Source organism: Carcharhinus amblyrhynchos, unplaced genomic scaffold (genome assembly GCF_965287045.1).
Source record: "Carcharhinus amblyrhynchos unplaced genomic scaffold, sCarAmb.v2.hapA chromosome_108, whole genome shotgun sequence".
Classification (NCBI taxonomy): domain Eukaryota; kingdom Metazoa; phylum Chordata; class Chondrichthyes; order Carcharhiniformes; family Carcharhinidae; genus Carcharhinus; species Carcharhinus amblyrhynchos.
Genome location: NW_027649848.1, coordinates 570,001 through 584,074, shown reverse-complemented (window position 1 = coordinate 584,074; position 14,074 = coordinate 570,001). Strand labels below are relative to the sequence as shown.

General features: G+C 48.4%; 1 protein-coding gene across 1 annotated transcript in view; it reads left to right on the top strand.

Moving 5' to 3' along the window:
* Positions 1-14,074, top strand: part of LOC145338612 (scavenger receptor cysteine-rich type 1 protein M130-like) — a 70,049-nt gene that overhangs the window by 42,839 nt on the left and 13,136 nt on the right. The window contains exons 13-14 of the mRNA XM_080182991.1: positions 3,170-3,472; positions 10,682-10,987. Coding sequence (XP_080039117.1) covers positions 3,170-3,472; positions 10,682-10,987 — 609 coding nt within the window. The remainder of the gene's footprint in view (positions 1-3,169; positions 3,473-10,681; positions 10,988-14,074) is intronic.

The following is a 14,074-nucleotide window of genomic DNA, read 5'->3' as shown; positions in this document are numbered from 1 at the left end:
GGTCGTGTGGAAATTTTCCATACTACTTCAGTGAATAATGGAGGGGTATGTGATGTGTGGTTTCTGTATGATGTGGGAACTGGTGGACCCAAGGGTCCTTCCCACTGACCATGTCTGCAGTAAGTGCAATGACCTGGAGGAGGGAACCGAGTGTATGGTGTCGAAATTTGCTGATGACACCAAGATTGGGGGAACGGCAAATTGCGCGGAGGGTGTGGAGAGTCTGCAGAAGGATCTAGATAGGCTGGGTGAATGGGCCAGGAAATGGCAAATGGAATTTAATGTTGGCAAGTGCGAGGTGGTCCACTTTGGTAGGAATAATGGTAGGAAGGATTATTACTTACACGGTGAAAAACTGCAGCAGGCGAAGGTGCAGAGGGACCTCGGGGTCCTTGTGCATGAGTTGCAAAAACCCAGCCTGCAGGTGCAGCAGGTGGTCAGGAAGGCGAATGGGATGCTGGCCTTCATAGCGAGGGGGATTGAATATAAAAGTAGGGAGGGCTTGCTGCGGCTGTGCAGGGCATTGGTGAGGCCGCAGCTGGAGTACTGTGTGCAGTTTTGGGCGCCGTACTTACGCAAGGATATTTTGGCCTTGGAGGGAGTGCAGAGGAGGTTTACTAGGCTGATACCGGAGTTGAGGGGGTTGACCTATGAGGAGAGGCTGAATAAACTAGGCTTGTACTCGTTAGAGTTTAGAAGAATGAGGGGAGATCTCATTGAGACGTATAAGATGATGAATGGGTTGGATAGGATAGAGGTGGAGAGACTCTTCCCGCTCAGAAAGGATAGTAGGACTAGGGGGCACAGCCTCAAGATAAAGGGGGAGCGGTTTAGAACAGAGTTGAGGAGGAACTTCTTCACTCAAAGGGTGGTGAATCGCTGGAATTCTCTGCCCGTTGAAGTGGTGGAGGCTGCCTCGCTAAATATTTTTAAGAAGCGGGTTGATGGGTTTTTGATAAGAGAGGGGATTAAGGGTTATGGGGAGAGGGCGGGAATGTGGAACTGAGCCACGACAGATCAGCCATGATCTTATTGAATGGCGGGACAGGCTCGAAGGGCTCGATGGCCTACTCCTGCTCCTATTTCTTATGTTCTTATGGACCATTGAAAACAATCACTCTTCTCTGCCAATTACTAAGGCGATGGCATATCTTACATTAGACTTAAAGGCAATTTGCTGCTGCCCCCGATAACCCTTGATTCACGTGACCAGTCACCCAACCCAGACTAAAACATAACGCATGACCACCACTGATTATTGAGCGAGAGTAATCGCCACCTGAGTGAATAGATATCGAGTCATTGTCATTTAGGTAAATCCGCCCCCCCCGCATATTTTGCAACTGAAAACGTTTCTCGTGGTTCTAGATGATGCTTGTGTCGTGGGAGGTGGGGTTGTGTCCTCTTTCCGTCCTTCCTTTTCAGACTTTTCGCTAAGGTTACTTGTCACTATTCTAATCCCCAACCAGCGTGGACCCAACCTGCAGGAACCCCCTCCAAACGCAAAGCACCCCTTCACAGGAATCGTCTCCCGTGAAGTTTTCCGAAGGGTTTCACAAGCAATTTGTCTCCCTTGTTGAGAAAGGAGACCGAAATATGACACAACTTTGCGACTACGGCTTTCCAAGTGCCCTACAGGGCTCTGTAGCAAAGTTTCCACACTTTTATTGGGCTCTTGTTGCAACAGCAGAGAGGGATTTGTTGTTCCCTGAAACGCATTGGCCAGTTTAACAAACTAAGCGAGATGGAGTCCAAAGATGTGAGGGTTAGACTAGAACATAGAACACTACAGCACAAACAGGCCCTTCAGCCCACAAGTTAGGCCGATCATATCCATACCTACCAATCCATAGACCTATCTATAACCCCCAATTCCATTAGATCCCATATACTCATCCAGAAGTCTTTTAAAAGACCCCAGCGAGTTCGCCTCCACCACCACCGACGGCAGCCGATTCCACTCACTCACCACCCTCTGAGTGAAAAACTTACCCCTAACATCTCCTCTGTACCTGCCTCCCCAGCACCTTAAACCTGTGTCCGCTCGTAGTGACCATTTCAGCCCTGGGAAATCTCCTCTGAGAATCCACCCTATCTATTCCTCTCAACATTTTATAAACCTCTATCAGGTCGCCTCTCAACCTTCGTCTCTCCAGGGAGAAGAGACCCAGCTCCCTCAACCTATCTTCATAAGGCATGCCTCCCAATCCAGGCAACATCCTTGTAAATCTCCTCTGCACCCTCTCAATCGCTTCCACATCCTTCCTGTAGTGAGGCGACCAGAACTGCACACAGTACTCCAAGTGGGGTCGGACAAGGGTCTGATAAAGTTGCAGCATTACCTCCCGACTCCTAAACTCAATCCCTCGATTAATGAAGGCCAGTACACCATACGCCTTCTTGACCACATCCTCCACTGATTTAAGAGTCCTGAGGACCCGGACCCCAAGATCCTTCTGCTCCTCAACACAGCTAAGACTCCTGCCCTTGATATTGTGCTCCTTCATCCCATTGGTCCTGCCAAAATGGACCACTACACATTTATCCGCGTTGAAGTCCATAATCCGCGTTGAAGTCCATAAATTCAGTCAATAATCCAGGTTGATTGGCCGTGCTAAAAAATTGCCTCTTAGTATCCAGGGATACGTAGGTTAGAGGGATTAGTGGGTTTTATATGTAGGGATATGGGGGTGGGCCTGGGTGGGATTGTGTTCGATGGGCAGAATGGCCTCTTTCTGCACTGTAGGCTTCTATGAGAGACACCCCCCCACTTACCTTGACATCACTCCTAACGTGAAGTGGTTGACTCAAATGTCCAGCGAGATTTCCCTTTGCATCTATACAGGGGGTTCGTTTTATGAATTTCCAGTTTAATCCATTGGCTGGTGTGGTTTGGACTCCAGATTATCCCCCTAGCTTTTTGGTTTACCAGTTCAGCGACCTACACCAACATAACACAAGAGGAACCTGAGCGACATCTAGGAATGTGCTTCTAGTGTGGAACCAGGAGTGGGGAAAAAGAAATATATGCCTCACCCGGCTTTTGCCATTCTCTTTCCACTCAAAACGCCACTCCACCCCACCCTCCACAACCCGAGAAAAACTACATATATGTATATATATATGGAAGTGTAAGCAATAACCTCAGGTTATGTTTTCTCTTTCACAGTAAGATTACAGAGTCCAGTCATTGGCCAACTGCGACCGTCTGGGCAATACCTGGAGGGTCAAACTGCGGAAATCTCATGCTCGGCTCCGAAGGTCTACAGCAACATTATCTTTAACCTCTTCAAAGATGGCAGCTCGGCTGCCGCTGAGTCCTTTGGGCCAACTTCAAACTCGACAGTCCTTCTGTCGATCCGGAACCTAAGGGATACCAACGAGGGGTCTTACAGATGCAGCTACCAAGCTCCTGTGTGGGGGAAGACGTACACCTCAGCTCCGAGTGACATTGTGAACATTACCTTAGCACGTGAGTCAGATCTGTGGTCGTTTGGTTATCATGGCTGCCACTGCGCCAAGCCTGTGCCGCTATGCAGATGGGTAAAAGGCTCTTGCGCTAAATGTGTGGCCTTCATACTGTCCAGACAAGAGTAGCTAAAATACCACCAGCGGCATCCAAAACAAAATTCTGTGACGGAAGTCCACAACTAGATCTTTTCTTCCCCAATTGCAAACGTGACCTCTGTGGAATAGTCCATCAGTTGTGCCCCCTGTCACATACACGCCACTCCACCCGGCATCCCCGGAACTGAGCCACGACAGATCAGCCATGATCTTATCGAATGGCGGGGCAGGCTCGAGGGGCTGGATGGCCTACTCCTGCTCCTATTTCTTATGTTCTTAACCCATGAAGTTCAATTTCATTCGCAGACCATATGTGTAGTGCGGTGGGTGTAGAGTGAAAAATGTGTGAAGCTAAGGATATAAGAGCGTAAGAACTCGGAGTAGGAGTTCTCCGTCTGGCCCCTGGAGCCTGCTCCATCGTTCAACAAGATCATGGCTGTTCGTGGATGCAATTTCGCTCATAACCCTTAATTCATTCACTGTTCCCCGTTCTATTGAAGCCATAGCCCCCTAGATCTATATGTTATCTTCCAGTTGCAGCAATCTCCCTGCTTCTATATCACCCATTCCTTTCATTGTCTTATGCTTTGATATGATTTTCCCTAACTTCACTCAAATCCAATGGGTATATTCCCAGTCTACTGGGCGTTTCCTCATAAGCTAACAGCCTCAACTCCAGAATCAATGAGCGAATCTCTTTGGCACCCTTCCAATCCCAGTATACCCTCTGTCAAGGAAGGCCACCAAAACTGCACACGGGACTACAGACCTGGTCTCACCAACACCTTTCACAGCTGTAAGATTAAGTCCCTGTTTTCAAACTCAATCCCTCAAGCAATGGATGACACAACTCCATTTCTTAATTATCTTCAGCGCCCGAAAACAAACACATTTGCGATTCATGTATAAGGAATCCCGGATTTCTCTTCCAGCGGCAAAGTTAAATAATAGGAAATTTTGCCATTATGCCTACCAAAATAGATGACCACACATTCACCAACATTGTACTCAACATGTCAGACCCTTGCCCATTCACTTGGACCGTCTATATCCCTTTGCAGATGTTCAGTGTCATTAGAACATAAGAACATAAGAAATAGGAGCAGGAGTAGGCCATCTAGCCCTTCGAGCCTGCCCCGCCATTCAATAAGATCATGGCTGATCTGTCGTGGCTCAGTTCCACATTCCCGCCCTCTCCCCATAACCCTTAATCCCCTCGCTTATCAAAAACCCATCAACCCGCGTCTTAAAAATATTTAGCGAGGCAGCCTCCACCACTTCAACGGGCAGAGAATTCCAGAGATTCACCACCCTTTGAGTGAAGAAGTTCCTCCTCAACTCCGTTCTAAACCGCCCCCCCTTTATCTTGAGGCTGTGCCCCCTAGTCCTACTGTCTTTTTTGAGCGGGAAGAGCCTCTCCATCTCTATCCTATCCATCCCATTCATCATCTTATACGTCTCAATGAGATCTCCCCTCATTCTTCTAAACTCTAACGAGTACAAGCCTAGTTTATTCAGCCTCTCCTCATAGCTCAACCCCCTCAACTCCGGTATCAGCCGAGTAAACCTCCTCTGCACTCCCTCCAAGGCCAAAATATCTTTGCGCAGGTGCGGCGCCCAAAACTGCGCACAGTACTCCAGCTGCGGCCTCACCAATGCCCTATACAGCTGCAGCAAGACCTCCCTACTTTTATATTCAAACCCCCTCGCTATGAAGGCCAGCATCCCATTCGCCTTCGTCCTCAGTACACCTTGCTCTAGCACTCAACTGTGTCTCATCTGCGGATTTTAGTACTCTATACCTGGTCCCGAACTCCAAATCGTCTCTGCAAATCGAAAACAATTTCAATCCGCACTAATTACTGAGGAGCACCAGTGGTCGCTGATCACCAACTGGAAAAAAGAAGCAAATTTTTACCCCCGTTATTTGTTTTCTGTTTGTTAACCAATTTTGTATCCATGCTAACACATTGTCAGTATCACCATGATCTTTTTTTCTCTTGGACAACAGTCTTTCATGCGGCACTTTGTCAGACACCTTCTGGAAATCCAGCTGTAACACATCTACTGATTCCCCATTGTTTGCCGTGCATGTGATGTACGTAGAACACAGAACATACAACACTACAGCAAAAACAGGCCATTCGGCCCACAAGTTGCGCCGATCATGTCCATACCTACTAGCCGATCTATAACTCTCAATCCCATATATTCATCCAAAAGTCTCTTAAAAGACCCCAGCGAGTTCGCCTCCACCACCACCGACGGCAGCCGATTCCACTCACCCACCACCCTCTGAGTGAGAAACTTACCCCTGGCGTCTCCTCCGTTCCTGCTCCCCAGCACCATAAACCCTGTGTCAAAGAACAAAGAACAAAACCAGCCCGGGAAACAGGCCCTTCGGCCCAACGAGCCCGCGCCGCCATCTCAAAACCACCAGTCCCCCATCTCCACCCATGACATTGAACATAGAACATTACAGCGCAGAACAGGCCCTTCGGCCCACGATGTTGCACCGACCAGTTACAAAAACAATGACCCACTAACCTAAACCAATCCCTTTTCGTCCATAAACCTATCCACCAATCTCTTAAACGCCCCCAAACTAGGCGCATTTACAACTGCAGCAGGCAGGGCATTCCAGTCCCTCACCACCCGCTGGGTAAAGAACCTACCCCTGACATCCGTCCTGTAGCTACCCCCCCCCTCTTAATTTAAAGCCATGCCCCCTCGTGCTAGCTTTCTCCATCCGAGGAAAAAGGCTATCACTATCCACCCTATCTAAACCTCTAATCATCTTATATGTTTCAATAAGATCCCCTCTTAGCCGCCTTCTTTCCAACGAAAACAACCCTAAATCCCTCAGTCTCTCCTCATAGGACCTCCCCACCATACCAGGCAACATCCTGGTAAACCTCCTCTGCACCCTCTCCAACGCCTCCACATCCTTCTTGTAATGCGGGGACCAGAACTGCACACAGTACTCCAAGTGCGGCCGCACTAGAGTAGTGTACAGTTGCAACATGACGCTGCGACTCCTAAATTCAATCCCCCTACCAATAAACGCCAAGACACCGTACGCCTTCTTAACAACCTTATCTACTTGATTCCCAACTTTCAGGGATCTATGTACACATACACCTAGATCCCTCTGTTCATCCACACTATTCAAAGTCCTCCCGTTAGCCCTATAGTCGACACATCTGTTGCTCCTACCAAAGTGAATTACCTCACACTTCTCCGCATTAAATTCCATCCGCCACCTCTCGGCCCAGCTCTGCAACCTATCTAAGTCTCCCTGCAGACTATGACACCCTTCCTCACAATCTACCACACCTCCGACTTTGGTGTCATCAGCAAATTTACTAATCCACCCAACTATACCCTCATCCAGATCATTAATAAAAATTACAAACAACAGTGGCCCCAAAACAGATCCCTGAGGCACACCACTCGTAACCGAACTCCATGATGAATATTTACCATCAACCACCACCCTCTGTCTCCTATCTGATAGCCAATTCCTGATCCAACTTCCTAGATTACCCACAATCCCATACATCTGCATTTTCTGCAGAAGCCTACCATGGTGAACCTTATCGAAAGCCTTACTAAAATCCATATATACCACATCAACAGCCTTGCCCCCATCCACCTCTTTGGTCACCTTCTCAAAAAACTCAATAAGGTTAGTAAGGCACGACCTACCCGCTACAAAACCATGCTGACTATTTCTAATCAATTCATTACACTCCAAATAACTATAAATCCTATCCCTAATAATTTTTTCTAAAACCTTGCCCACAACAGAAGTAAGACTCACTGGTCTATAATTCCCGGCAAAGTCTCTGTTCCCCTTCTTAAACAATGGGACAACATTCGCTATCCTCCAATCCTCCGGGACTACACCAGAGACCAATGACGACCTGAAGATCAGAGCCAGAGGCTCTGCAATCACCTCTCTAGCCTCCCAGAGAATCCTAGGGTAGATCCCATCCGGACCAGGGGACTTATCTATTTTCAGCCCCTCAAGAATTTCCAGCACGTCCCCCTTATCAACCGTAATACTGTCTATTTTACACCCCTGCAACCCAATGTCCTCCTCAGCTATATTCATGTCCCCCTGTGAGAACACCGAAGAGAAATATTGGTTCAATACTTCTCCAATCTCCTCCGGTTCCACACACAACTTCCCCCTGCTGTCTGTAACTGGCCCTAATCTTGCCCTGACCAACCTTCTGTTCTTGACATACCTATAGAACGCCTTAGGATTCTCCTTAATCCTATCAGCCAAAATCTTCTCATGTCCTCTTTTAGCCCTTCTCAACTCACTCTTCAACTCCCTCCTAGCCAATCTAAAGCTTTCTAGTGCACTATCTGAGCCCTCCAATCTCATCCGAACATAAGCCTCCTTTTTCTTTTTAACCATCGACTCAACTCTTTTAGTGCACCACGGTTCCCTACATCTACCAATTCCTCCATGCCTGACAGGGACATACCTATCAAGGACTCGCAGTAGCTGCTCCTTGAAAAAACTCCACATTTCGGACGTTCCCAGTCCCTGTAATCTCCTAGTCCAATCTATGCTTCCTAATTCACTCCTAATAGCCTCATAATTACCCTTACCCCAGCTAAAACTACTGACCCGAGGTTCATGCCTATCCCTTCCCATCACTAAGGTGAACGTAACCGAATTGTGGTCACTATCACCAAAATGCACACCAACTTCCAAGTCTAGCACCTGGTCTGGCTCATTTCCCAGCACCAAATCCAATATAGCCTCACCTCTACTTGGCCTATCTACATACTGAGTCAAAAAACCTTCCTGCACGCTTTGTACAAACACTGACCCCTCTAACGAGCTAGAACTATAGCAATTCCAATCAATATTCGTAAAGTTAAAGTCCCCCATAACAATTACCCTATTACTTTCACTCCTAACCAGGATTGTCTCCGCAATCCTTTCCTCAACCTCTCTAGAACTTTTAGGAGGTCTATAAAAGACTCCCAACAGGGTGACCTCTCCTCTCCTATTTCTAATCTCCGCCCATACTACCTCAACAGACAAGTCCTCATCAAACTTCCTCTCCGACACTGTGATACAGTCCTTGACTAGCAATGCTACCCCCCCCCCCCCCTTCTACCTTCATCTCTACTCCGACTAAAGCATTTGTACCCCGGAACCTGCAAAAACCATTCTTGACCCTGCTCTATCCATGTCTCTGAAATGGCCACAACATCACAGTCCCAGGTACTGATCCACGCTGCAAGTTCATCCACTTTATTGCGAATACTCCTCGCATTAAAGCACACACATTTCAAACCCTGCTCCGCCCCACCCCCACTATGCCGTACCTTGCATTCCCCAACTATGCCCCCCTCACTTTCACCCCCTTTCCTCACTATCCCTCCCCCCCTCCGAATCAGTTTAAACCTCCCTGCATCGCCTTTGCAAATTTATCCCCCAGGATATTGATTCCCCTCTGGTTCAGGTGTAGACCATCCCTCTTATAGAGGTCCCACCTTCCCCAGAATGAGCCCCAATTGCTCAAGTACCTGAACCCCTCCCTCCTGCACCATCCCCTCAGCCACGAGTTCAAACTTTCCCTCTCTCTATTCCTCTCTAAACTATCCCGTGTCTAATGTTTTATGGCCATCCAGATTGAGGGAAACTAATTTAGGGACAACTTATTCCTGCCAATCAGCCTAATAGCACATCTTTGGGGTGTGGGAGGAAACCGGAGCACCCGGAGAAAACCCACGCAAGCACGGGGAGAATGCACAAACTCCCACAGACACCGGCCCAAATCCATGTGTCTGCACAACAATCAGTGATAGTCACTGAGCTATCGTCTTGCCCAGTATCTGGTCCAGTTTAGGCACACACTAACGACATGAAGCACTAGGCCAATCTCAAACAACCAAGAACAGCCCCAGTACGACCCATCGCGTGTATGTCCCTCGCTGGACACAAGGTGGACCGACTTAAAACCTGTGAATGAAAAGAGAAAAAACATTATCATACTATACCCATTTACATTACCAGGGACGCCCCAGTGCTAATGACGCTTATTTGAAAGGTTCTCCTATATCCATCCATCTCCAACTCAGTCATGTGCCTGTCTAAGTTACTCTTAAAGGACTCCAGCGTGTTTGCCTCCACCACCTTACTTGGCAGAGCATTCCATACCCCCACTACCCTCTGTGTGAAAAACCTCCCTCTAATATCTGTGTTATACCGCTCCCCCCTCACCTTAAGTCCGTGGCCCCTTGTCCTGTGTGTCTCTATTATAGGAAATATCTTACCTCTGTTTATTCTATCTATACCCTTCATAATTTTATATACCTCTATTAGATCTCCCCTCACTCGCCGTCTTTCAAGGGAAAAGAGCCTCAATTTATTCAATTTTTCCTCATACCCCAGTCCTTCCATACCAGGCAACATCCTGGTAAACCTCCTCTGCACTCTCTCCAGGGTCTCCACGTCCTTCCGGTAGTAAGGCGACCAGAACTGGACGCAGTACTCCAAATGCGGCCTAACCAACGTTCTGTACAACTGCAACATTAGACTCCAGCTCTTATATTCTATACCCCTTCCTATAAAGGCTAACATACCATAGGCTTTCTTCACCACACTCTCCACTTGCACTGCCACCGTCAAAGACTTGTGCACTTGCACCCCCAGGTCTCGCTGCGACTCTGTTGAAGACCTGTAATGTCGTCAAAAAATGCCACCATTCAAGTATACCCTGCCCTTCATGAACCCATGTATTTCCAATGGGATAACTTTTGTCCCAGCTGTCTTGCTATCATTTTTTTCCTCTCATTTTCTCTAATACAGAAATTAAACTAACTGGTTTATAATGACATGCTTTTGTTCCGATCTCATTTTTCTTTTCAAAAACAGCGGTATCACCTTTGCTTAAAAATTGGCGTCAAATTTGCGAGGTGTGGCGTTAGTGGGAGACACGGGAGAGCATGGGTGTGCCAGCCTGGCAGAGGTCAGGATAGAACTGCCTGACATTCTCTCCCTGCGCTGCTGGACACACCCTGAATATTGTAGGACTCAGAACCCAGCGTGAAATCCCATTTTGTTCTCCGCCAACCTCTACAGATCGACCAGAGGGCCCGAAACTGACGATGACCACGCTGTTTGGCTTATACCTTCAGGGGAAAGGTATCCGCATCACGTGCATGGCTCCTGAGTACTACGTTACGGACACCTTCCACTTGTTGAAGGACGGGAAAGATACCAATATGCCGTGGGTCACCACGCAGTGGGCGCAGTACGGCGCCGAGTTCAGGATTGCCAATACAACGGTTTCGGACAGCGGAAATTATTCCTGTGTCTACGAGACTCAAATCAATGGAAAAACCTTCAATTCCACCGATAGCAACTTTGTGGTGATAGACGTGGCAGGTGAGCACAATGTGGCGAAAGAGATGACGCAAAATTGACAACATTCTTTCATCGGGGCGTCAATTTTGGTTTTAAAAATTGCGGTGATATTTCGTGGCAGGGATGGTCACCGAGGAGGTAGCCTCAGCTGGCTAACAACGCGGGTGAACGCTCAGGAGGTTACAGAATCATAGAAGCCCCGACAGCGCAGAAAGAGGCCATTCTGCCCATCGAGTCTGTCCTACCCCCCATATTATACCCACTAATCCTCTAACCTACACATCCCTGGACACTAAGGGGCAATTTCTCAGCGCGGCCAATCGACCTGACCCGCACATCTTTGGGCTGTGGGAGGAAACCCACGCAGACACGTGGAGAATGTGCAAACTCCACACAGACGGTGACCCGAGCCGGAGAATCGAACCCGGGACCCTGGGGCTGAGAGGCAGCAGTGCTAACCCACTGTGCCACCCTGTTGCCCGTGTGCTAAATGTTCGAATTTTCTCCACCATTAGAACATAGAACAGTACAGCACAGTACAGGCCCTTCGGCCCTCAATGTTGTGCTGAGCTATGTCTAAACCCAAGATCAAGCTATCCCCCTCCCTATCATTCTGGTGTGCTCCGTGTGCCTATCCAATAACCGCTTGAAAGTTCCTAAAGTGTCCGACTCCACTATCACAGCCGGCATTCTACACCCTAACCACTCATTGAGTGAAAAATCCACCCTGGGCATCCATCTCCCACCATGATCCTTATAGTTACGCCTCCTAGTAACAGCTACATCCAACCAAGGAAATAGTAGCTGAAAATCCATTCTATCTATGCCTCTCATCATCTTATAAACCTCTATCAAGTTGCCTCTCATCCTCCTCCGCTCCAAAGAGAAAGCCCCAGCTCCCTCAACCTTTCCTCATAAGACCTACCCTCCAAACCAGGCAGCACCCTGGTAAATCTCCTCTGCACTCTCTCCAATGCTCCCACATCCTTCTTATAGTGAGGTGATCAGAACTGAACACAATATTCCAAATGTGGTCCCACCAGGGTCCGGTATAGTTGCAGCATAACCCCATGGCTCTTAAACTCAAACCCCCTGTTAATAAACGCTCACACACTATAAGCCTTCTTCACGGCTCTATTCACTTGGGTGGCAACCTTCAGAGATCTGTGGATATGAACCCCAAGATCTCTCTGTTCTTCCACATTCCTCAGAACCCTGCTGTTGACCCTGTAAACTGCATTCAAGTTTGTCCTACCAAAATGAATCATCTCACACTTATCAGGGTTAAACTCCATCTGCCACTTTTCGGCCCAGCTCTGCATCCTATCAATGTCTCTTTGCAGCCTACAAGAGCCCTCCACTGCATCCACTACTCCACCAATCTTGGTGTCATCAGCAAATTTACTGACCCACCCTTCAGCCCCCTGTTACATAAGAACATAAGAAATAGGAGCAGGAGTAGGCCATCTAGCCCCTCGAGCCTGCCCCGCCATTCAATAAGATCATGGCTGATCTGTCGTGGCTCAGTTCCACATTCCCGCCCTCTCCCCATAACCCTTAATCCCCTCTCTCATCAAAAACCCGTCAACCCGCGTCTTAAAAATATTTAGCGAGGCAGCCTCCACCACTTCAACGGGCAGAGAATTCCAGAGATTCACCACCCTTTGAGTGAAGAAGTTCCTCCTCAACTCCGTTCTAAACCGCCCCCCCTTTATCTTGAGGCTGTGCCCCCTAGTCCTACTGTCCTTTCTGAGCGGGAGGAGCCTCTCCACCTCTATCCTATCCATCCCATTCATCATCTTATACATCTCAATGAGATCTCCCCTCATCCTTCTAAACTCTAACGAGTACAAGCCTAGTTTATTCAGCCTCCCCTCATAGTTCAACCCCCTCAACTCCGGTATCAGCCTAGTGAACCTCCTCTGCAGTCCCTCCAAGGCCAAAATATCCTTGCGTAAGTGCGGCGACCAAAACTGCACACAGTACTCCAGCTGCGGCCTCACCAATGCCCTGTACAGACGCAGGAAGACCTGGTACACCGCTGGTAACTGGTCTCCAGTTTGAAAATTTTCCCTCCACCAGCACCCTCTGTCTTCTCTGAGACAGCCAGTTACTTATCCAATCGGCCAAATTTCCTACTATCATTCACCTCCGTACTTTCGTCGTGAGCACACGATGGGGAACCTTAACCAAACGCCTTACTAAAATCCATGTTTACGACACCAACTGTTCTACCTTCGTCTACACACTGAGTTACTCATCCTTTTTGCCAGCGAAACTCTGTGTACTACCTGAGAGAGAGGCCATTCAGGCAAAATTAAAACTGCCACGTTACCCCCAGCTAGATTGTTTTAATGTGTGATTATTAGCTCTTATTCTGCAAACAAGCTGCACCCCCCCGCCCCCCGGAGAATGAGCTTAAACTTGGGCCTAACACCCCAGACAAAACTTCCAGCATGAACCTTGAATCCAATCTGACTACACTCCCGCACAGAATCTGCCATTGAGCCTGGTCGTTTGTTCTCACCTAGAATCCTGCCTTGTTGTCCAACGAGGGGCATACAAGCGATGGGTCGTACTGGGGCTGCTCTTGGTTGTTCGAGATTGGCCTAGTGCTTCATGTCGTTAGTGTGTGCCTAAACTGAACCAGATACTGGGCAAGACGACAGCTCAGTGACTATCGCTGATTGCTGTGCAGACACATGGATTTGGGCCGGTGTCTGTGGGAGTTTGCACATTCTCCCCGTGCTTGCGTGGGTTTTCTCCGGGTGCTCCGGTTTCCTCCCACACCCCAAAGATGTGCTGTTAGGCTGACTGGCAGGAATAAATTGTCCCTAAATCAGGTTCCCTCAATCTGGATGGCCATAAAACATTAGACAGGGGTCATGGGTGGAGAGGGGGTACTGGTGGTGTTGAGATGGCGGTGCGGGCTCGTTGGGCCGAAGGGCCTGTTTCCCGGGCTGATTTTGATCTTTGTATAGATTAGGAGGGGGGAAAGGAAGGGTAGGAGTGGTGGGTGGGAGGGGGACTTATTCAGGAACACGCAATGTAGTAGACAGATTGACCAAGATTACAGGGAAAATTGTTGAAGACTCGAGGGACTACTCC